The 24,646-nt window shown below is 35.7% G+C and overlaps 4 protein-coding genes across 10 annotated transcripts; all 4 read left to right on the plus strand.

Annotated features, from left to right (window-relative positions):
• Positions 1–1,030: 1,030 nt before the first annotated feature.
• On the plus strand, positions 1,031–7,953 carry LOC141663554 (protein STICHEL-like 2). 4 transcript variants are annotated; one of them, XM_074469334.1, is made up of 8 exons: positions 1,031–1,227; positions 2,430–4,140; positions 4,220–4,439; positions 5,027–5,209; positions 5,301–5,516; positions 6,262–6,991; positions 7,285–7,340; positions 7,620–7,953. In XM_074469334.1, exons 2-7 carry the CDS (start codon positions 2,527–2,529, stop codon positions 7,334–7,336), a joined length of 3,015 nt encoding a protein of 1,004 aa, XP_074325435.1. In that variant the 5' UTR covers positions 1,031–1,227; positions 2,430–2,526; the 3' UTR covers positions 7,337–7,340; positions 7,620–7,953. The 4 variants fall into 4 exon arrangements, with proteins under 4 accessions (XP_074325435.1, XP_074325432.1, XP_074325434.1 ...); XM_074469331.1 differs by having other exon boundaries at positions 1,032–1,227; positions 7,280–7,340; XM_074469333.1 differs by having other exon boundaries at positions 1,032–1,227; positions 2,463–4,140; positions 7,280–7,340.
• Positions 7,954–9,310: 1,357 nt separating this feature from the next.
• Positions 9,311–15,976, plus strand: LOC141664343 (uncharacterized). 3 transcript variants are annotated; one of them, XM_074470272.1, is made up of 6 exons: positions 9,311–10,469; positions 11,287–11,352; positions 12,641–12,763; positions 13,363–13,605; positions 15,035–15,307; positions 15,483–15,976. In XM_074470272.1, exons 1-6 carry the CDS (start codon positions 9,405–9,407, stop codon positions 15,666–15,668), a joined length of 1,956 nt encoding a protein of 651 aa, XP_074326373.1. In that variant the 5' UTR covers positions 9,311–9,404; the 3' UTR covers positions 15,669–15,976. The 3 variants fall into 3 exon arrangements, with proteins under 3 accessions (XP_074326373.1, XP_074326374.1, XP_074326375.1); XM_074470273.1 differs by lacking the exons at positions 9,311–10,469; positions 11,287–11,352; positions 12,641–12,763; positions 13,363–13,605 and adding an exon at positions 13,778–14,181; XM_074470274.1 differs by lacking the exons at positions 9,311–10,469; positions 11,287–11,352; positions 12,641–12,763; positions 13,363–13,605 and adding an exon at positions 14,247–14,471.
• A 2,668-nt stretch (positions 15,977–18,644) lies between these two features.
• Positions 18,645–20,481, plus strand: LOC141663540 (GDSL esterase/lipase At3g48460-like). 2 transcript variants are annotated; one of them, XM_074469310.1, is made up of 2 exons: positions 18,645–19,358; positions 19,915–20,481. In XM_074469310.1, exons 1-2 carry the CDS (start codon positions 18,726–18,728, stop codon positions 20,395–20,397), a joined length of 1,116 nt encoding a protein of 371 aa, XP_074325411.1. In that variant the 5' UTR covers positions 18,645–18,725; the 3' UTR covers positions 20,398–20,481. The 2 variants fall into 2 exon arrangements, with proteins under 2 accessions (XP_074325411.1, XP_074325410.1); XM_074469309.1 differs by having other exon boundaries at positions 18,647–19,358; positions 19,891–20,481.
• Positions 20,482–21,371: 890 nt separating this feature from the next.
• On the plus strand, positions 21,372–23,031 carry LOC141667379 (GDSL esterase/lipase At3g48460-like). Its single transcript, XM_074473839.1, has 2 exons — positions 21,372–22,185; positions 22,379–23,031. The coding sequence occupies exons 1-2, from the start codon at positions 21,487–21,489 to the stop codon at positions 22,868–22,870; spliced, it is 1,191 nt and encodes a 396-aa protein (XP_074329940.1). The 5' UTR covers positions 21,372–21,486; the 3' UTR covers positions 22,871–23,031.
• Positions 23,032–24,646: the final 1,615 nt, after the last annotated feature.

The raw sequence follows: 24,646 nt of genomic DNA on the forward strand, positions 1-24,646 counted from the left end.
AATTTGTAAACGGCGTTGCTTTTAATATTCACCGTGACATGTACACTTCATATTTACAGCCTTTTTTGTCGTCACAGTTTTTTTTTTTACTAATTTTGTCTTATAACCTTACAAATGAGTATCTGTTCTCAACAATTCTCGGGGTGAGGCAGGATCGAACCCAGGATCTGGGACGATAGAGGATAAGCCCTTTACCACTTGAGTTATCCAATCGTGCTCTTTGTCGTGACAGTTTAAAATCTCTTAAATTCACTCGAATTAATACCCAAATTACAGAAATACCCTTGTCAACCCAGTTCCCGATGCGCTCTGCAAAAATTCTGCCACAAGCAACAACAGAGACATAATTGTAGATTTATATACATGCACAGTCGTGACCCTCCCGCCCTAAATTTTCGATAAATTATTTGATTTTTTAAAAATCGGATAAATCACAAATCAGGATCTCAATCTCGTGGTAGCAATTTTCAAAATTTATAATCATGATTGCAATATAACACAAGGGATCCAACCATTTATCTAGGCGGAATGAGACAAAAACTCAACCATCAACCCCTTTGTCGAAATTCATTAATTTTTAATATCGTCAAAATTTAATGACTCGCCGAACACTCGTCATGTATTATAGAAATTGACCGACTCAAACGAGTATTTGAAAATCGAAATTCAACCCACTCCGATCTAAGTGTGTATTCATGTATTGAACTGAGTACTCGAATAATCAATCAACTACTCGAATTTAAAAATTGTAAAAAATAATTATCAACCTTTATAAGCTTATGAATACCAAAATTCTAATTTTAGGCACTAATTTAACTATAAAAAAAATATTAATTTAACATATTTTTATTAATAACATACGTTTGTCAAGAAACCGAAAAATAACGACGACAAAAAGTGTCGGGGTAGAACAAGGCAAAATAGTAACGTAGCAGTTGATATACTACAGTACACGTTATAGCAGAGGTGAGATAAGGATTGTTAGCTACTGAAAAATGAATGCGATGGCGCCTTGTTTACATACAAATATTTTTATAGTATTTATATCATCACCCCTCACATTAATTACAATATTGCCACTAATCTCCATTGCTTCAACCACCAACACAACTACAAATTTTATTACACACACAAACACACACACAAATATTCCAAAAATTTATTAAAATTAATTTTTGGGGTTTGCATTTTCTTGGTTTTTACACCTTCCATTCTTGAATTTACAAGGTTAGTTTTTTCTTTCTTTTTTTTTATTTTTATTTTTGTGTTTTTTTCAAAGATGGTTGTTAATTGTTGTTTCCCATGCTTTGTTTTTATTCTATTTAGTCCACATTACAAATTACGATGATGGGTTTTTTATACGTTTCATTTGAAACTTAAAGATTCTATCTTTACACATTTTCTTGATTTTTGTGTTCTTTAAAGTTTGCATTTTTATATTTGAATGCCCCTTTTTTGTGTATAGTTCTTGTTTGTGAGCTCAGTGAAGGTGCAATAAGGTATGATAATGAATAATTTGAGAGCTTTGTGTGTCTGTGTAAGTGTGTATGCAAATTTTATATACTATGTGTGTAATGTGTGTGTTTTAAAGATTTTTATACATTTTCTTGATTTTTTTTGTAAAGATTGCATTTTTATGTAGTATTTGACTACCCATTTGTGTCTATTCATGTTTTTGAGATTAGGGAAGGTGCAATAAGGTATGATAATGAATAAATTGAGAGCTTTGTGTATCTGTCTATGTAAATTTCATTACTGTGTGTGTAATGTGTGTGTTTTTAAAGATTTTTACACATTTTCTTGATTTTTGTTTTTGTAAAGATTGCATTTTTATGTAGTATTTGAGTACCCATTTGTGTGTAGAGTTCATGTTTGTGAGATCAGGGAAGGTGCAATAAGGTATGATATACTATGTGTGCAATGTGTGTGTGTTACTGTGTGTGTTTGATTCTTTTTTACACATTTTCTTGGTTATTGTATTTATTAAAGTTTGCATTTTTATGTATGTGAATATCCATCTGGTTTTTTGTATCTATGTATGCATATCTCATTTATGTGTGTGATGTAGTGATTCATTTGTACTGTTAAATAGTGTTGAAGCATGAATGTGTGTTTGGTTTTAATGTTATGCTACTGTTTTTTGATGGGTAAGTTACTTTAGGATCTTGTACATTTTCTAGTTGAATTAATATGTTTTGTTGAGGTACTGCATTTTACTTTATATGGGTATTTTCTGAAATAGAAACTTTTATGTTTTTGTATGGTAATTTAAGCTTTTGAAGTTGGATTAATAATGGTAGCTTTTTCACTAATGCTTGTTTGTGCTATTTGGGGACAAGATTTCCATTCTTAGTTTCTTGGTAAGAATTGGGTGTTCTTTGGTTATTTGGACTAGGTGTCGTGTTTGATTTGATTTTTGTGGTTTTTAGGTTGGGTGATAATGTTTGTGTTTGCCGTTTTAGAGTGAGAACTACAGCGTGAAGGCTGAGTTGTTTGGAACGTAAAAGAGGTGTAGTTTTGTGAGCGATGGATGGGCGACGACATTCAGTTGATATTCCTATATCAAAAACATTGGTGGCTCTTAGAAGAGTGAGATCTCTTAGGGATCCATCCACAAACTGTTCGAACAGATTATCACCATTAGTTGACGGTTTGAATTGGGAAACAAATTCAAATAATGGGATCACTTTAGGATTTGCTAATGGCAGAATTGATGGTGATGATGTTCTGGGATCAAAAGATGCAGGTTTGTATGGACAAAGGAGGGAACATGAAAGTGAATGTGAGGTCTACTATTCTAAAAGAAAACACACTTCTACTGTAGCCCGTGATGAGTATCCAGACTTTGCGGGTTATTGCCCTGCCAGGACCATACAAGAAGAGTCTAACTTGGTCCTTACAAATCAGGAAGAGAGTTGTGAGAACACAGTACCAAGTGAAAAATATTACAGGGAGTACAAGGACAAAAGGTTAGGCTTGATTGGCACAACACCTTTAGGGGATTGCTCAGAGGGGGTGGAGTCATGTAACGAAACATTGGAAGGATCTCTGCAAGCTGAAAGATTGGATCAAAATGCTTCAAAACGAAATTCTCGACGTAAAAGTCGAATTAGATCATCCAGAGTGGGTACAGGCGATGTCATGAGTCGAACAGGCAGTCCTTGCTTGTCCATGGGTGATGTTCCAGTGGAAAAGTCAACTCGTAGCCCATCATTATATGATAATGAAGATGTGGATGCTGTATATCTGAATCATCAGGGATGCGGGATAAGTCGATGCTGGTCAAGAACCCCAAGATTTAGAGAATCCGATTTCTCTTCTGATTTAGAAGAGAGACCATTAATGTCAGAGGGAGTAAGGGCAATAGATCAGTGTGAGCAGAGGAGTCAGAAGCACATCGGTAAAGAGGCTATTGCATATACAGAGAGTCCTAGGAGTCTGCATCAGAAATTCAGGCCTAAGTCGTTCTGTGAAGTAGTAGGGCAAGATGTTGTGGCAAGTTCCCTCTTAAGTGCCATTGCAAATGAGAGAATAATTCCATTTTACCTATTTCACGGTCCCCGTGGTACTGGCAAGACATCTACCTCGAGAATATTTGCTGCCGCCTTGAATTGCCTCTCACGTGAAGAAAACAAGCCTTGTGGTACGTGCCAGGATTGCCATGATTTCTTTTCTGGAAGGAGTAGGGATGTAAAGGAAGTGGATTCTGTGAGAATCAACCGGGTAGACAGAATCAGATGGATCATTAAAAGTGCCTCTGCTCCCCCAGTTTCATCACGTTATAAGGTTTTTATAATTGATGAGTGCCACTTATTGCGAGGATCTACTTGGGCAGCTTTCTTAAATGCAGTTGACAACTTTTCACGACATGTTGTGTTCATTATGATTACCCCTGACCTGGATAAGCTGCCGCGAAGTGCAGTGTCAAGGTCCCAAAGGTATCATTTTCCAAAGATAAAGGAATTTGACACCGTTTGTAAACTTAGAAAAATATGTGTAGAAGAAGGAATTGAATTTGATCAAAATGCGTTAGACTTTATTGCCACAAAATCTAGTGGTTCACTTCGCGATGCAGAAATGATGCTTGAGCAGCTCACTTTGCTTGGCAAAAAAATTACCTTATCCATTGCCTATGAACTTGTAAGCACTAATTTCTTGGCACGATTTTCACCAATTTTCTCTTTAAGTTACATGTTTTCATTTCGTTGTACTGCTTCAGGTTGGCATGGTTTCTGACGAGGAATTGCTTGACTTACTGGATCTGGCTTTGTCCTCTGATACGGCAAATACCGTTAAAAGGGCCAGGGAGTTGATGAAGTGTAGAATTGATCCTATACATCTAACATCACAACTAGCAAACATTATTATGGATGTTCTTGCTGGAAATTGTTTGGACGGTGATTCTGAAGCCAAGAAAAAATTTATGGGAAGGCATACTTGTAAGTGTATTGACGCTTCACGTATATTACTTCATTATCTTTTTAGATTTATATTGATATTTCCATTTGGCAATTGAACTTGTATCTGGAACCTTTTGGTCTTCTTAATGTTTGGCTCTGTTGCTTATCCAGATTGCATTAAGTTTGACCCCTCTTATTTGTATATCTTATAATCCAAGTATCTGACACAATCCTGCATTTCTCTCCTGTCTGATTATTTTCTTTCTTGTTCCATGGAAATTTTTGTGATTTGTTTTTCTTCCGATTTTTGGTAAATAATAACTTGTTGCCTACTTTCTAAGATCCTCTTGATCTTTTCTAACTCTATCTCTCTGCAAGGACATCGTGGTTCAGGTCAGCAGATATAAATATTGCATTTTGTTTTTACTTTTTCTTTACATGCAGTGTGTACTTCAGTAGCATTTTTTTCCCCAATTTTGGTAAAGTGTTGGCTTATCGAGAGTTTCATGTTTGTAAATGTATATATAATTGCTGGAATATATTTGGAGTGGATAAACCTGTCTAAATTTAAGTATAATGACAGTGCCTCTTTTTCTGCTCTGACTTCCCTATATTTTGTTTCTTAGCTGAAGCAGACCTCCAGCATCTTAGTCATGCACTAAAAGTACTTTCTGAAACCGAGAAACAATTGAGGACATCCAAGAACCAGACAACATGGCTTACAGTAGCTCTTTTGCAATTAAACTCTGGCAGTTCTCCGTTAGATGCAAATGAGACAACATTATGTAGAAGTACGGTGCATACAAGAGGTGAGAATGGGAATAGAATACTTTGGTACAATTACATCCTTTGAAACAATTGATGTGAATTAGACTTCTTAAGCTACTTCTTGATTTACAGACGGTGAGTTCTGCAGCTCATCATACAGTGGAGAAAGTTTAAAGCATCTTGTCACCTGTGCTTGTGGCAAGTTCGATTCATGCAAAATGGGGATTCAAGAAGGCAAGGGAACACTGGAATCTGTTTGGAGTAGAGCTACAGAAATCTGTGAATCCAAATCACTTCGAAATTTTCTTCAGAAGAAAGGACAGCTGGCTTCTGTTTGTTTTAATGAAGGTACTAAAATGTGTTATCTTATATTGCTTGTGTAAGTACACATTTATGCCAAGAAATACGGTAGAGCGCATGCCTTGACTCTTAAGGTGCCATGTTCCTTCTTATTAACTAAATAGCAAATTTAATGTGGAGGAGTATTTAGAGGAAGGCCTATACCCATTCTTTTGTATCAGTTTTCAGTGGACTACTCACATAAGCCTGCATGGGCCACATTCATGTATTTGTGTGAATAAACAATATAAATGGATATGAATCAATATTTTTTTGCTAGCTATGCCCCTAGCTAACTTTGACCAGTCCATTGTATTTGTGTATTTAATTTGTTTTTCCTCATTTTTCTCCGTTTCTTACATCTTTCATATTTTTGTCTTTAAATTTGTTTACTTCAATAGAAAGATAATCAAACAGAGAGCAAGTTATCTATCGCGGTTGGAGGAGAACATAAATTAACTAGTCTTATAAATTGGAGAGCCATACAGCTGCCTTTTACTTAAAAGGTTATATATATATTTTATTTTTTTGGGTAGCAGATCTAACACTTTGTTTAGACATATTACGAATTCTTCTGGGGTAAACTGAAAATAAATAAATACTTGACATAGTATTCTATATATACATATATATATATTAAATATATATACACATTTTATACTGATAACTGCACGGTCATCTAATGGTATCATGTCATTTATCCCTGATAATTGAAGCTTAAAACTATATCATCTTTTATATACTCTTTTTACAGGTTTGGCAGTGGCTGAACTAGAATTCAATAGTCCTGCTTATGTAGTGAAAGCTGAAAAATCCTGGAAATTGATAGCTGCTGCATTGCAATCTACTTTGGGTTGTAATGTTGAAATAAGGATCAATCTTGTGCGTAGCAATTCTGACACCAAATCTACAAAAGTAAAAAAATCGTCATTTAGCTTGTTCAGTTGTTCCCGCAGAATTCAGCGTCATTCACAATCTACTACTGAACTTGGGAGCCCATTGTCCGATAAGCCCATGATAAAGGAAAAATCAGTCGCAACATGTTCCTCTGATTGTGGGTCTCAACACTCGCGTAAATGCTGTCACACACGAGAATCAGTTAAGACTCTGCGGGATAGTGATGGAAATGTACTTAGTGTTGAAACAACTACGTCGTATAGGTTATTGCCTGAGAATTCACCAAAACCAGGATATTGTCGAGATGATTGTTGTAATGGAGAAGAAAGCAACTCTAAGTGTCAGAATTTATACTCTGACACTGCAGAGAAACAGCCAGGCTGTTTCCCAAGGACAATTAATCTACATAAGAAGTTCCATGTATCAGGCAACAGGCAAGTGGCTGTTTTCAGTATGCAACCTCAACAGAATCTTGCATTGGCCAACCATAGTCAGACATTATCTCAAACATATTTCTGTGCCAGTGATCCTTACAGTTTTAGCAACAATTGTAAGAACAACAGCGAGTATCATGCAAAAGAGGATAGGTGAGTATTTTCTGTGTCTCACCATCAGTTGTATTTCTTCTTTTGGATAATTCTATTATCGAAACCATGAAGATTGACAAAACTATTTTGGATCAGATTAACATACTATAAGATATTAAAAATGTTGAAGTTTTAAGTGATAAACTGAACCAATAATCCTCCTTGCTATGCATCCGTTCGAAATTTTACATGCTTGCCAATACAAGATTCATGTACTGAGATGCTTACTTCTGTCTTAATTAAACGTGTTGTTTTACTTGTATAAATTTGATCAATTTGCATGTCAAGTCAAGGAAGGAAAGATTCCAAGGTGTACTGTTGGAGGACTCCTACATTTCCCTTTAAGAAGGTACTGAATGTACAAGTGTGTCCGATTTTATTAGATATGAGTACACAGTTGTATTTGTTTAGTTCTCTAAGGATTGCTGATAACCCATGTTGATGTGACACTGATCCTCTGATACCATTGTAAACACGTGTTGTCCTTGAAGAAAGTAACCTGGATTTTGTTTTAGATCTTAGTATATAAATCTAAAGTGGCCAGGTAACTAGCACTAAAAGATCTATTAGCTATTAAGCATGAAATGATTTACATAAAAAAGCTTACCTATTAGTGTTCCACTTTCAGGCTTGGCAGTTGAGACATCAGCAACCACAGAAATCACACCTGGTGGGGTGGATTCTCCCATGCGCCGCAGCCAAGTAGTATTGCAGTTGACACGAAGTTATACACCAGAGAAGACTCTATAGAGTACAAATATTGTTAGTCTTGATGCTTTTGTCGATTATGCGAATTTAAATGTATAGCTTGCATCTACTACCCCACCTGGGCTATGTATCCTTATGAAGCACATTCGTAGTCGTAAAGCTTGTAGTGTTAGGATAAGCTCATTATAGATTGCATGCCATGATTATTGAACTGTGCATCGGTTAAAATTATTAGCGAGTCGCATATTATTGTCTCCTGGATTTCACATACTTACCTGAGATTCCAGATTATTTTCCTATCAGAGACGCTGCTGTTCTGAATCTGTGGATTTCACCTTTTAAGTGGTCACTACTTACTAGTAACACTAGGAGGGTGTTCGGGTTCACGGTTAATGGCAATCGGAACTCTCAATCGTCAATACCATCATATGGTTAAATTATACTCTTTTTATCTCTTGGATATCATTTCATTCCCATTCTCGTAAACCCCTTGAAGCCAGATATATAGAAGACTAAACATCTTCTCGGCGGGTATACATCGGATCGGATTTTCGGAACCAAGACAACTTTTGTCTGCACAAATACATTGTAAAACAGGCACACAACTTTCTTTCATCAGCAAAATCTTCTTTTGCAAATGTAATCCATTTGCCAGTGCCACTTTACATTGTCCAGATATCTCTTGCAAATCTTCTTTTGTTCTCCAAATAAAACAGTGAAGATAAAGAAGAATAAGTCAAAATTCTTCCATATCCACACTAAGTGCAAAAGAGATGCTGTTGAAATTTATACACGTGTTAACAAGGGGTTAACGAATGGCCTATTCGATTTTAATTTGTTCAATAATTAAATTTCTATGAGGAAAATATTATTTTTAGAGTTCTTTTTAGAGTAAAGGCTAGAGAAAAGACATAACTGTCCCCTTAATACACCGTAAACAACTCTTGAAAAAAAAATCAATAGGCACACTACTTTGCTATGAAAAAAACTCTGAAAATAATATTTTTTTATTATTACATAATTTTGGGCAGATTTTAAACTGAGCTGTTCAAAACCACGATAAAATAAAAAAATATACGTGGGAATTACAAAATATAAACATAATTGAGAATAAAATAATTAAAATTAAAAAGAATGAGAAATTAAGAAAAATGTGGATTTAATTATTTATTCTCATTTCCTTGCTAGCCATTTTTTTAATATTTAGAATTTTATTAATCATATTAATTTGACACTCCATAATCGATAAAAACACAAAAAAACATTTAGAACAGTTCAATTATAAGAGAAATAATGATCAGGTGTTTACTATAAAATATGGGTAATTCTAGAAAATATTATCCACTGGCTATAAACTTTAAAGCAACATTATATTATTAAATATTGCACAATTTTTTAATTTATTTATTTAATAAAATAAAACTTCTACATGGAATATATCTCACCTCTTAATATTCGCTTGCTATATGCCGCATTTATATTGTGTAGAATAATGTAGAGTTTTCAATATCACACTCAAACACAAACACTCTATACATAAAAAAATAAAAATAAAACTTAAAAAAGTTACAAATAAATAAAGTTCTACTTTTTCTATATATACACAAAACTACACACACAAGCATAAAACCACTGGCACTGCATTATTACTGTGAGCTTTCACACCATAACTTTGAGGGTTTTTGTTTTTGAAATGTGAAGAAAAATGGAGGGTTTTCAACAAAAACATGAACTTTGTGCTGATTCTCAAGTCCCACTTGAGAAAATTGAAAATGAGGATAAGAAATTAGGGTTAGGGTTAGAAAGCCCAAATCTTGATGATAAAAAATTAGGGCATGAATTAGTGGGTGATCAAGAAGATGGGTTGAGTAAGAAGATTGGTGAGATGGGTTTGAAAGATCAAGAAGATGGGGTGGATCAGAAGGAGGTTGGTGAAGTGGGTTTTGAAGATCAAGAAGGTTTGATTGGTGAAAAGAATGATGGGGGTGGTGAAAAGATTGGTTTTGAGGGGGTAAAGAATGATGGGGTTGGTCAAAAGAGTGATTTTGAGGGTGAAAAGAGTGATCTTGAGGGGGTAAAGAATGATGGGGTTGGTGAAAAGAATGATCTTGAGGGTGAAAAGAATGATTTTGGGGGTGAAAAGATTGATGGGGTTGGTGAAAAAAGTGATCTTGAGGGTGAAAAGAATGATCTTGGTGGTGAAAATATTGATGGGGTTGGTGAAAAAAATGATCTTGAGGGTGAGAGGAATGATCTTGAGGGGGCAAAGAATGATGGGGTTGGAGAAAATGAGGCGAAAATCGAAGAAAGTGAGGTGGAAGGGGGTAATGGGGGTGAGTTTAAGGGAGTGAAGGAAGAGGGGTTTGAGGAGGGGAGTAAGTGGAGTGAGATTGAGGAAGAGGAGGAAGGAAATGAGAATGGTGGTTTTGAAGTGAAGAAAGATGAGTGGGTTGCGGGCGAAGGAGATGATATGAACGGGTACGGAGATGGTTGGGATGAGCAGTGGAATGTTAATACTGGAAGAAATGAACTGCAGCAATTTTATGATGACTATGGAAATGGGGGGAATGGTAAGGAGCTGTATGGTTGGGAAGAGCATTGGCAAGGGAATGTGGAAGGGGGTTCTGTGGGATTTAATGATGGGAATAATGGGAATCACACTTATCCGTTGAGGCCTGATGCGGAGGATTGTTCGTTTTATATGAGGACTGGGACTTGCAAGTATGGTTCAAACTGCAGATTTAATCACCCACTCAAGAGGAAGAATCAGGTATGATATCACTTGTGATTGGTTTTGATATGTTAAGGGCGGCGTTGTTTAAGGCGCGCAAGACCTAAATTTAAATTTGAAACGCGAGTCGCGAAGCTTCATAAATCGCGCGCCTTTTTACCAAAAACAAATTTATCATAGATTTAACAAGAAATACGTAACATAATCTTAACATTTAAACATAACAAAGAGCATCATAAAAAACACGATAATAATTTCAATGATGAAGCCTTAATCGCCAAGGTTCTCTAATTCAAAAAAGTTCGATGTCATCTAACTCAATCTTGTAGATGGAGATTGAGAGACTTGAGATGGAGGCTGAGTGTTGTGTGAAACACTTTCAGGATTTTATTTTCTTTTACCCTTCTTTTGAAGGTATTCTTGTCTTTTACTAGTATGAGCGCCTTTTTGCATTTATCAGACCTTTTTAGCGCCTGTTTGCATGTATCAGACCTTTTTAGCGCCTGTTTACATGTATCAGACCTTTTTAGCGCCTTTTTGCGCTTCACGGCGCCTTTAGGACGATTTCAGAATTGCGCTAAATCGCATATTTTCTAATCGCATACCTTGTGCCTAAGCGCGAAGTACCATTAAACGAGCCTTTAACTACAATCTTAAGGGTACATGTTGTTCACTCTTAAATTGTTGATTAGTAATGAAAAGTCGTGGGTTTTGTAAAAAAGTTATACATTTGTTTTGTGTAATAACTTTTTTGCCTTGGCGAGTGTATGAAAAAACTATTGGCTTGTTGGTCTATGCGGAAACTATAAGGTTAAACAAATTTCATTTATCTTTCGATGAACCTCAATGTTTGCAGGCAGCCAGGGATATGTTTAAGCAAAGGGAAGAACATTTTGATGGGCCAGGACAAGCAGAGTGCAAGGTGACCATCAATATGGCTATACATATGTTTCTTAACTTTTTAAATGCATATAATGAATTTATGATGTTCCTCTACTTGCAAATCTTTCTGAATGTGCATATATTTGTTGTTTTGAGTCATTACTTGAACAGTAATCTAGTGTATGTTATCCATTAGGATTTAGGAGGATCATTTCTTTGGGTTCCAAAGCTAAAAAAGCTAGAAACAGTGTATTTGATCTTAATTAGAATGCCAAGCTGTTTATCCACAACTGTATATTTTCAAGTTGCTTTTTGAAGCCTATCCTATACGGCTATACCTATAAATGGTTGTTCTGACTTCACGTCAGAAAATCTCTAATTTTTAATGCTTTTCACTTTTCAGGAAACTTTATCTAATTTGGTGTTTATGTCATTATGTGTATAATCTTTTCGCCAACCTCAGTAAGATAGAGCAGAAGTGCCAAGCTAACATTTCTAGATATATTTTAGATTAACTTTTCTTGAGCATATATGATCTTTGTCATTAAAGTTTCTCCCGTTAATGATCATTAAAGTTATTATACTTAAAATTTTATTTCCTCCCTTTCTTGCCATTCTTCCTATCTAGAATCACAGAAAATGTTGCTTGTGCGACTTTATTTAATCTTAAATACTGGACTTTGAAAATCAAGTTGATCATTATAATAATCTAGTAAATTGTAATTAGTTTTACTGCTGTCATATTATCTGTATGCACTTTGTCCTGTCATAACTCTAGGCAATTGTTGCTTGTCCATTTTTAGTCAACATTGAAGTACTGGACCTATTAGCGAAGTTGCTAAACAATACGGTCTTATAGATTATCATCCTACTAATGATCAAATTATATAAACATCGTGTTGTACTGATCTTTAATTTTAGTGTTGCTCTCTCCCTAGGGACTCTCCCACTCCTCCCCCGCCCCCTTCCACCCTCTCCAGGTTTTCTTTTCCGACGTATTTAACTTAAAGAGAACATATAATACAAAGATATTTTCTCATGAATTAATATGTTCAACTTGCAGATGCTATGTACTCTGATTTAGGTCGCTACCCATCATCATTATGCATTGAGTTATGGCTCCTATATTTTTCTAAATTAAAAAAAGGGGATACAGTGAAAGTAGCAACTTTTTTGTCGTTGTCTTGTCTTAGTTGCTTACACTTCAACATTTTGAAAGATTTCTTGTCCAAGTTCTCCGCATTTCTTGATATCGTGCTTAACACCGAGTAACAACGCAAGTCTACGACAGTTACCCCACTTGATATTTTTCATTGTATATTTTGCAGTATCACTCGACACCTGGTGGTTGCAAATATGGAAAAACTTGTAGATATAATCATAGCAGCAGACCAAAACCTTCAGTGGCTCCGGTTGCAGAGTTCAATTTTCTTGGTTTGCCAATGCGAGTGGTAAAACTTCATATTTTTCTGTTATTTTCGGTTTGCAAGATACTCACAGGTGTTAGTGGAATCTAAAAAAATTATATGCATTTTATCTTGCATTAACTATATATAAATGTTTGATCCAAAGTAGATGCCTATATGTATTTATCTATATTTGTATCACTTGTATGAATACAAAGTTGCAGTAAATTATGTTCAATAATTTTGATCATGGTTAGTACGATATATATATTTTATGCCAACAATAATCTCAATAATCTTAAGCATGCCTTGCTTCTGTATCATTAAACATTTACTTTTGTTCAACATGTATATTTTCAAATTGAACGGGCGAGTTGATTAAAGACATGCATATCCATGTTTGTGATACAGATGTCAGTTTCTTGGCAAGATCTTATAACAGATGCAGATACTGATATAGGCATGTGTATCTATATATTTCCGTTCACATCCCTAGCAGCACTTATGTTTATATATTTATCCAGATTCCTAAATGGGTCAAGTATCCAGATTCCTGTAGTATATGGGTTAACAAACCTTATCGCCCCCACCCTCAAAGTAGCATTACTTAAAATTCTCTGATGAGCTTTTTGACTCTGTAACAGGGAGAGAAAGAATGTCCATACTACATGAAAACTAGTTCATGCAAGTATGGACCAAACTGCAGGTTTAATCACCCTGATCCGACAGTGGTGGGAGGAGGTGACTCTGCACCTATGGGTATTATGAAAGATACTATTCCAGGCTGGTCATCAGCAAGAACATTGAATGAGAATGCTCCCTACATGCCAGTCATGTATCCACCAAGCCCAACTGCTCCTCCAAATGGAATATGGAACGAATATCAGGTATATAGTAAATCGTGATAATCTTTTATTAAACATTTTCATGTAAAACTTCTTCCCCTCTGGAAACTTATATTATTTTCATAGTTCAGGTATTTAGTAAATTGTAATAATAGTTCAGGTATTTAGTTAACTTATATTAGGGTTGGGGTTTTTTTCCAATTCGGGTCAGGTTCGGGTTGGACAAAAATTTACCCGAAAAAACCGGGTCATTTTCGTGTTGACCTGAACAAATCCGAACCCGACCTGTTTATTTTGACATGCATGTATGTTTTGTACTCATCTCCTGTATAATACATATATATAATGTTTAGCCCAACCCACAAACTAATAAGCCAACCCAGCCCATAACTCTCGTCAAATCCAGTAAAAAACCCTACTATCTGATTCATCCACTTCATTTATTTTTTCAGATCCGCCTCTATCACTCTCCTCTTCCTCTTCTATGAGTTCTATCTTCTTCTTTCCTTGATCAATTACCATCTCTCAAATCCTGACCAACACCGTATGTAATATACGTATTCCGAATCTCTCAAACTCTAACCATTTCAGTCTCTCAAATCTCTTAATTTGGTGATGGTAATGATGATTAGTTGTTACGTATGTATATTCTTAATTGTGTGTATTGATTTTGATTTGTGTGTATGTAGACGACGAAGAGAGTGATTACTATTAAAGAATAGCATATAGATTTCAAGTAGCGGATAGGTCGGGAGGGTCTTTTCGAGTCAGGTCAAACACGATCCATTTGTGCTTGTGCCAAACAGGTCGTGTTCGGGTAAATTTTAATTACAACAGGTCGGGTTCGTGTTCGTAATTTTTAACCAGATTCGGGTCGTTCCGGGTTCGGATTGAAGAAACAAAAACAGGTACGTCCAACCCGACACGAACCCGAAATTGCCACCCCTACTTTTGTCTTACTCTTTACAAGTCCATTGTTGTTGATCATGTGGTAGAGGTGGGGTGCTAAAAATATATGTATATTTTCAATTAATGAAGAAAAAAAATTATGGTTTTGGAAGCTGGACATCAAATCCTCTCTTCTCTCATGTTTCGCATTGTAATCATGCTCTAAATAGTAGTCGAAACATTAGCTTCAAATTTAGGGACCTTATTTGGGGATACCAAGCAAGGCTGACAGTTTTGATTGCTTTAATTTATTTGTATAACAATAATGATGCTCCTAGTTCTAAAATAAGTCTAGACTCCAGAGATCAATATTCACCACTGACCTTCTGTTCTATACTTAAAAATATTCAACTACGAGAAAAAAGTCTGAAAGTAATATTTTCTTTCCCGTGTATTGTTCACAATTCACATTTATTGGCACTCGGCAAGATAAATATATTCACATTTATTTTGAGGTGCTGTTAGCTTCCTTATCTATGCAATTTCTCCTTTTACTAAGTTATTTTCTCTTTGAATTCTTGAGGCTCCGGTTTACCCAACATCTGAAAGGAACTTGCCTACTCCCCCAGCATTTGCCTTGAGGCCCATGAACATGCCAGCAAGTGATCCCAACTTCTATCCATATCCTCGACAGCAGCTGATAGTTGATGAATTTCCTGAAAGACCTGGACAGCCTGAGTGCAGTTTTTACTTGAAAACAGGGGACTGCAAGTATAGGGCTACCTGTAAATTTCACCACCCCAAAACTCGGAAGACTACCTTTACTCTTAGCGACCGTGGCCTGCCCTTAAGACCTGTAAGTTTTTTCTTGGTGATTTTGTCAGTTATCCAACTAAAACAAGAGGTTTAGCTGGCTATAGTTAAAAAAACAGTATACAAGCGTCTAACTAAATTACTTTTGATATTCTGATCTTTTTTTCTGGTGCAGCAGTAGTACTTGACCTTTTTCTTTTTTTCTCTTATAAATTTAGGACCAGAGCATCTGCTCACACTTCAGCCGGTATGGAATTTGCAAGTATGGACCTGCTTGTAAGTATGACCACTCAGAAAGTAACGTCACTTCAGCAGAGTCTGATCAACGCCAGCCTCGTCGGTATGGCAGATTGGGAGATTCAGATGGGGATTGGAGAAGGGAACCTATGCAACAATCGGCCTGAGAATCATGCAATAGTTAAAGACTCTTAAGTTATAATGAGCACAAATACTTTAAGAACTTTATCTAGTTAAGCTTAATACTGCCAAACACCTTTTGCCGACTCAAACAGACCTTTTGGAGAATGATTTGAAACTTTGTCTTGGGCAGTTCGACTACAGCGAGCATATCTTGTTTTCAAGATGTATGCTTGCAAAAACATAGGATGGTATATGATATTTAATCCGAAATTGACATATTATGTGTTTGTTTTCCGACCTTAAATATCTGTTATATTCTAGGCAGCGGGGCTGCATGGATATTTAGTTCTCAGATAGTTTAGTAGTATGCATATAGCTGACCACATCCGACCTGCCTAGGGTTTAATTTGATCTATTTACCTTGTTGCTACTTTAGTATACGATATACTTTTGTAGTTTCGATACAGGGAATGGGATGATTATGCTTGATATACCTATATATGCCTATCAGGTGAAAGGAGAGACGTCTGCAGCGGATACACATATTTGAAATGCCTGTTGATACGGAACAATTAGTTATTTATTACCGAAAATTATATTTTAGTAATAAATAACTAAATTTAGAGTAATGCCCTAAGTTGATACATCTTAGAAAGCATGTTTATCTTAGAACACTTTAAGTAAACGTTTTGATTCTAAAATGTGTATTTGTTAAGTATGAGTTGAAGGTTCGGAAGGATTGGGTTCTCTACTAAACACTCTACCAAACTCGTACTCCCTCCGTCCCGCCTCCGTATACTTTTGCACGTATTTTGAGGCTTCAATAAAGTATAGTTTCATAATATTTTTTTTTAATTTTTTTTTTGAATTAAAAATTTAAACATGAAACTTTTTTTCAGATTTTTTTTAAAAAAATATATATTATGAAAGTATACTTTAAACGAGTATTGAAAAGTGTGTTGAAAAGTAATATAAACAATTCAGTCGGAGAGGGTATATTATAACATACATTTTCCATCTCGTGTATATAAAATACATTTTCATAAGTGCGGCGTGATAATTTTGCACTCCTTACAAACGTATGTTGTAGCTGCGCTTGATATTAACACACGTTTGTTAAGTGCGGCTAGCTAATTTAATATATTTCTTACAAACATGTGTTATAGCATACTTTACCGTGCTTGATATGAACAATTATTTCAGTTTTTCAATAAACATATATTATAGCAATAGCATACATAATTGCATTTGACAAATGCGGCATGAAAATTTCGGATCTTTAACAAAACTCCGATAACAAATGTACGTTGTAACATATTCTACCGCTCCTTGATAAGAACATTTGTTTCAACTTCAAATGATCAAATGGTTCTAAGTAGTAAATACCCATCACCCAGAATCTGGATTATGTTTAGTTTTTACCAGTATTATGATCAACATAATAAGTGGTGAGAGTGAGAAATGTACCTAACATGGTGAACACAGGGTACAAATTACATACCTGTTGTGTTCAGGAGACTCAAGTCTGAGCACAGCACTGGGCAACAGTGTACAAAATGCATTATTACAATTTCCTCCTCTTCTTTGCCATACAATCTAGCAAGGTGTCCAAAAACATTAATGGATAGGACATTTTACTTTCTAGCTTCAACTACTTTGTTTTTAGTAAATGTAAAATAAATACCCTTCAATAATTTACCTATTTATTACTCTATCTGTTCCACTCATTTTTTACGTACTTTTTACTAATATTTGACATGCATTTTAAGGTTATTATAAAATATAATTCTATAATTTATTTTTAAAATTCTCCTTTTCAGTATAAAAATTCAAAAATTATTTAGAGAACCATACTTTACGACAACCTTAAAATACGTGCCGATGTCCCGTCACCCAATGTAAAGAACCTGAAGGAACCTGAAGAGACGGAGGGAAAGAACCTGAAGGGACGGAGGGAGTATTTGCTAATTCTTGCCGCTCGCCCCGCCCCCGAAGGGATAGCCTGGCAGTAAAAGGTTTATTCCCGTTCTATGGTCGTGGATTCTATATTCAATTTTTGCTTATCCCGAGATTTGTTTAGAAATGATACTCACTTGTAAAGTATACATACTAATGCACTCTTTTCTATTTTTACTTCTTGTCATTCTGGTAAGCATTCCAACAACTTCATGTATGTTGTCGAGTAGTTCAAGAAGTTAATAGCATTTTCCTAACAAATCCTTTTAGCAGTTTAACAACAATGGATACAATGATTTCAGTTTTAAAATTGTTAGGTTTGGTAGTTCAAGTTGAGAGCTTTTGTCGTTTCACAATCAATACTCAATAGAGGTACTGTCGTTCTGGACTTCTGGTTCACCTAATCAATTCTCAAATTATAGTCGATGGTACTTCGGTCGAATTTAATCTTTCGAATTTGATAATCCGTATTTGCAAGACGTGTCACATAATTTGTTGTGGATTAAATTATCTTGTATTATCAAGACGTATCACGTAATCATTTGTGGATTTACCAAATTATTTTTATGTTGATATTAACGAAATATTATAATTTATAAATTATTTGTAGTTAGAAACAACAAACTAAAAGCAACTAAAAATCCAATTACCTTTAACATTTCGAGAAATATCCCCGAAATTGTGGAAAGTTCTACCAAAGGGGGACGGTCCCTGACAACCCTTATACAACAAACAACTTTTAATCGTTGGATCAACCATCCAACGACTGTAATTAAAAAAATAGCTATAGAGACAACGAACATTATCAGCGGTCCGGAAAAATTATCTTTTTGCCCCCTTATCAAGGATCGTGGACATTGTCTGCGGTTGGTACTTGATGTTAATGCAGAGGTCCATTTTCACTTAGTAAATAGAAATTTATTTTAGGTCACAACCGCACACAATATCCGCGGTCCGTGAAAGTTAATTTCTCTAATTTGCGGTTCCTATAGGAATTTTTTTTAATCACAGTCGTTGGATAGGGATAGGTGATCCAATGGACAATACCAATCTACCATGTCAAAAACTTGAAAGGACTACAAGTTGTTACTGGCAATAAGCATTTTTACTTGATCAAGAGCATCCCATTAACAAACTTCCACATCATGATCATCCCCTACAAAATCACCATCTTCAGCATTCTCATACTCTCTTCTTCTCTTCATGATTCTACTGCAAAAAATGAAATAAATCCGAGGCCTTTCGGGAAAATATATGCATTCGGAGACTCCTACACTGACACTGGCAACACAGGGTCTGCAACTGGTCCATCAAGTTTCTCATATGTATCAAACCTTCCATATGGCCAGACATTCTTTCACCATCCTACTAACAGATACTCTGATGGACGCCTCGTGATCGACTTTGTAGCTGAATCGTTCTCGTTACCATTTTTACCACCTTATCGTAACACAACTGCTGATAAGTCCAGTGGTGTGAATTTTGCAGTTGCTGGTTCAACTGCTATAGAGCATGAATTTTTCGTAAAAAATAATCTAACACACGATACAACTCCTGAATCACTCGGTACTCAACTTTCTTGGTTTACAGAGTTCTTGGAGGGACAAGGGTGTGTAGACACGAAAACTACGTTGCAGACATGCAAGGCAGTGTTTGATGATGCCTTGATATGGGTTGGTGAAATTGGAGCTAATGATTATGCATATGCTGTAGGATCTTCGGTCTCGGATCAAACGATTCAAGAGCTTGCAATCAAGAGAGCTACTGATTTCCTAGAGGTAACTCTCTAAACAACTTATGTATTAGGTGTTCGCTTGCAACCTACATTTAGCAACAAAAATTTATACATGATTTGTGTTTGTTCTGTCCACAAAATGCCAATAGTAGAACATAAGCAGGTCATAATTAAGTGAAATGCAAGGTTAAAATTATTTTTTTGGTGAATGCATTTCTTATATCCCTTGGTACCCTGAGAGAAAAGCTAAACCAGTGAAATTAATAATTTCAGCTGTGTTAGATTTTTGATATACTAGGTTAAAAATGTTAAGTAACCAGTCACACTAAAACCTTAAGGTGGTAGAGGAAGACCCGAACAGGATTTTATACTCCCCGAGTCCCTCCCTAAACCGAGTTCTGATACCATGTTAAGTAACCAGTCACACTAAAACCTTAAGGTGGTAGAGGAAGGCCCGAACAGGATCTTATACTCTTTAACAAAAAAATCAGAAATGAAAATAGACGATGAAGTTGAATATGGCAGCAGATCATGTGAACTGGTTTCTTATGTCTTACCTATTACTTGTGATTCAGATTTTGTTGAATAAGGGTGCAAAGTATGTTGTTGTGCAAGGTCTTCCTCCAACAGGATGCCTCACACTGGCACTGTCTCTTTTTCGAGAAGATTACCGAGATAACACTGGATGTGTTGGAAGTTTGAACAAGCAGAGCTACAGTCACAACACCATCTACCAAGCAAAGTTGCAAGTTTTTAGGGAACAATTTCCGGATGCTATAATTGTTTATGCTGATTACTGGAATGCTTACCGCGATGTCATAAATAATGCACACATTTATGGCTTCAATGAGCTCTACAAAGTCTGTTGTGGATCCAGTGGTGGGCAGTATAACTATGATCCTTCTGGATCATGTGGCTCGCCTGTCTCAAGTACCTGCGCAAATCCCTCTGAGTATATCAATTGGGATGGAGTCCACCTCACTGATGGCATGTACAAGGTCGTTTCTGACTTGTTTCTCCGTGGAGCACTCACTAGTCCACCATTTCAGTACCTGCTAAGCATGAGGAATATGGATGAGTGATTATTCTCATCATCCCAGGATTGTAATAATTGTCAATGTGAGATCAGCAATTTAACTAATATATGCTATTGTATGAACTATGAAGTGAAATAGTTATATGGAATAAAATGAGATCATAGTTTGTATTCTAATAAACTGGAAGCTATAGTTCAAGGCCGGAACTTGTTTGCAGATTTCCTAAAGAAAATCTCGAGGTATGTTAAGGACATGACTATCACACGAAAGGAAATGATTTAAGTTTAGAAATGTAAAGAGTACTAATGCCATCACTGTCTACCAGGAATCTCAACATTATGTTGTAGAGCACAAATAGGTCTTGCACCAAAGCTGTGATGAACCAACATGCCAGTTCTTACAATGTTGTATAAAGCCATTACCAGTGACCAAAGAAATAAGGTAGAAGCTACACAGCCTTCATTTCGGTCATTTAGAACTAGGCCATGCACTGATATGACCAAGACAGGAATTTGCCACTACATATCAATGATATCATTGTAATAGGGAATTATAGCAATCTTGTAAAAACAACCTATCAATCATCTGTCTTCTGCTGCAATAAAGGTGATAAGACTCCAATATAGCAATGAAAGGTAATACTGCAGCTGTCAAACAACTAATGCACAACAGAGTTGTCACTTTTAATCGCCAAGCAAAGAGAAAAGAGAGATATTTATAGACGGTAAACTATCTGATTTACACTCATTTTACTTGATATCTGCTGCCTGTGCTTGCCTTCCTTCGTAAATTGAAGGGTCTTCTGCGTATAATTAGATGGACCTCATTACTTTCTAATGGCTTAGAAGTCAATTAAGCATGTAACCTGAAAGCCAGGAATAATATCAGTGGGGTTTCTTGAGACAAACTTGCAGTGGATAGTCAAATGAATAAATGCCATAAATGCCACTCTTTAGCTGGAAACCAGATTGCAGATATGGTGTTAAAGTGCATAGGAGGTTTTAACTGTGGCATCTATAGAAAGCAAAGTGTTCATCAATTTATGGTAGAGAAAATTGACAAGTTTCTCTCTACAAATGCAAGGACAGCATTGTCATTTGGAGATAACTCAGACACATATAACAATCATATTGTATGCTAAGAATTCCAAATAGAGCATATGCACTTGACATAATGCCTCTCTTCTACACATATTTCTCTCTCCAAATCACCCTCATTTTCATAACCATGTCAATCATTATCTTCCCTCTTCCCACACAAGCCTCCACCGCGGCAAGTAGTGTAAAACCTAGTACCTTTAGGAAGATCTTTGCCTTCGGTGATTCCTTTACAGACACTGGCAACACGAAAACAATTGCTGGAGCAGGCGCTTACATTTCTGCCTCAAATCCTCCATATGGTCGCACATTCTTCCACCACCCTACAAACAGATTCTCTGATGGACGACTCGTGGTCGACTTTCTAAGTGAGACACTCTCTCTACCTTACTTGCCACCTTACCTTCAGAGACAGGCTGATAAATCACATGGTGTTAATTTTGCTATTGCTGGTTCCACGGCTATAGAACACAGTTTCTATGTCAGGAACAATATAACAGCAGCCTACAATTCTCAGGGACTTGAAACTCAACTTGGCTGGTTTCAAGAGTTCCTGGAAAGTCAAGGGTGCAGAAGCTCTACAACAACACCTCAGCAGTGCAATGCGGTGTTTGATGAGGCTTTAATCTGGTTTGGTGAAATTGGAGTTAATGACTATGCATATAGTGTTGGCTCTTTTGTCTCAGGCGATACGACTCGCCAGTTTGTAATCAAGAGTGCTACTGATTTCCTGCAGGTAATTACTGCATTTGAACTGCTATTTTTTAGTATACCCCTCAATCACTTGATTTATGTTAACTCACTACAAACTACATCATTTATGTCCTATCGATTAAATATTGAACCTGGTTTAATAGTTCCTCATTATCACAGAAAAAATTAAAATCGGATGAAGTAGACATAACTTACCTGTCTCTGTTATTTTACAGGTATTGCTCAGTAAAGGTGCCAAGTCGATTGTTGTCCAAGGTCTGCCTCCAATAGGCTGCCTCACATTGTCCATGGGCGTCTCATCAGGCATCGATAGAGATGATATTGGCTGCGTTGCAAGTGTCAATGCAATAAGTTCCTATCACAACAACGCCTACCAGTCCAGGCTGCAAGATTTAAGAAAAGCGTTTCCAAATGCTATCATTGCTTATGCTGATTACTACAACGCTTACAGGACTGTCATGAGGAATCCGCGAAACTTTGGCTTCTATGATCTCTATAGTGCCTGCTGTGGAACAAGCGGTGTAGCATACAATTTGAACCCCTTAGCACCATGTGGCTCAGCTTACGCAACCTCTTGCCAAAATCCTTCTCAGTACATCAACTGGGATGGAGTGCACCTCACTGAAGCCATGTACAAGGCAATTTCTCAATTGTTTTTCACCGGAGGAGCCATTCGCCCTTCATTTGCGTACTTGATAAGCCAGTAACATAACAGCTTGCTACCTACCAGCTGTACCAATTCTGAGCAGCTCTGTCATTACAGTGTTCTCAATGAGCTAAATTTCAAAATTTATCAATGTAGTTAAAGTAATATATAGTACTACTTGTAAACGTCGGATTTCTTAATATGAATAACATTGCGCCTTTAGTTGATTAGAAGATACCTCACTTTAAGCTGAGGCCTGAGGGTTTTCAGGTGAACCTGAGTTCTCTGTCAGCCTAAACTCTACCATGTCCAGGAACCAATTACTCTAATTTGTTAGAGAATAACCCTTTCCAGTAACTTATATTCTTCTAACACTAGTTTCGTGTCAAATAAGTGTTATCTTACCTAGAGTAAAGAACTAAACAAGTAACAACTAAAAACAAAATGCAATTGAATGATTGATATTCTAGAAGTATAACATTAACTAGGAAGGGGCACAGCTAGAACCTCACTGGAAAGCAATGTTATTGCCTTCTGATAACGTTTCTTATATTGTATATTCACCGAGATGGAGGTAAACGAGCAACAAATTGTGCCGCTAATCTTATCTAGACGGCAAACCATACATTACAAGCAGTGGTAATATTAAATCATATAGCCCGAAACTGCATTCAAAATGTTACTATTAGCATAATGTTTCATTCGGGATAAGGCATCAGCTAAGTAAATACCCCCTCGATCTCATATTATGTGTCACATTTCGTTTTATAAAAGTTAAATTGACCAATATTTTACCAATAATTAAACATTACTCGTATATTATTTTAAAAAACTAAAAATTATATATTAAAGTAGATTAAATCTACTTTCCGGTGATGTAATTTTTTTATTTTGTTCAATTATAAATTATTAATAAATTTCGGTCAAACTTAAGTCAATTTGATCGGCACAAATTCAAAAAAGACACGTAGGGAGTATTTAAGTGAAAAGAAAAGGAAAAAGAATTTTTTTGACGGGAGAAAAGGACAAAGATGGCCCAATACAAACAAGAAAACTCGAAAAGAAATTTAACAAACTGACACTTTAAATCGAAATTAACTAAAAAATTGGGCATGAAAATAAAATTGACATTACCCAGCCCGTTCAAATTTGTGAAGGGTGAGTAATTCATTAATATAAACAAAAATTAAATAAAAATATGATAAAATAGATCAAATCAGAATTTTTTATTCAAATTACATTCGTTTATCTTCAATTGTGACAGATCCATTGCTCATATAGCTAAAATATGCGGTCGTTTTGGAGAAATAATCTAATAATATATTGTACAATTCAAATTTCGATCTCGTACAATTTAAATTAATGAATCAACAAATCACGTAGATCTACGAATCTGAATATTGAAATATATATAAAACAACTCTCACAAGGAGAGATAATAAATCGAGCTGAAAAAACCGACTAACCGGTACTAAACTCTCAATAATAAGAGAAATTTATTAAAGAACATAATAAAATTGAGAAAAATAATAAAGAAGTAGCCGCCTTTAAACCGGAAAAGGATTTAGGTTTTTCATACTAAACATTTACGATATAATTTAGCTTTCCGATTCTCAGTTTAATTCGATTCGATTTTTCTCTGTTTTTTCCAATTGAATTCTCATATATAAAAAAATATTTAAAATAAATTTTTAGTATTTCGAAATAGTTAAGAGATGATTTTTAATTTTGAATAAAATTCAAATTAATAAAAAAACGGTTAATTAGCTTAAAAAACGGTTAATTCGAGGCTATATCATTCGTATCGAAAAATATGAGTTTAACCGGGCCAGGCCCA

The sequence above is a fragment of the Apium graveolens genome, chromosome 6, assembly GCF_009905375.1.
Source record: "Apium graveolens cultivar Ventura chromosome 6, ASM990537v1, whole genome shotgun sequence".
Classification (NCBI taxonomy): Eukaryota; Viridiplantae; Streptophyta; class Magnoliopsida; order Apiales; family Apiaceae; genus Apium; species Apium graveolens.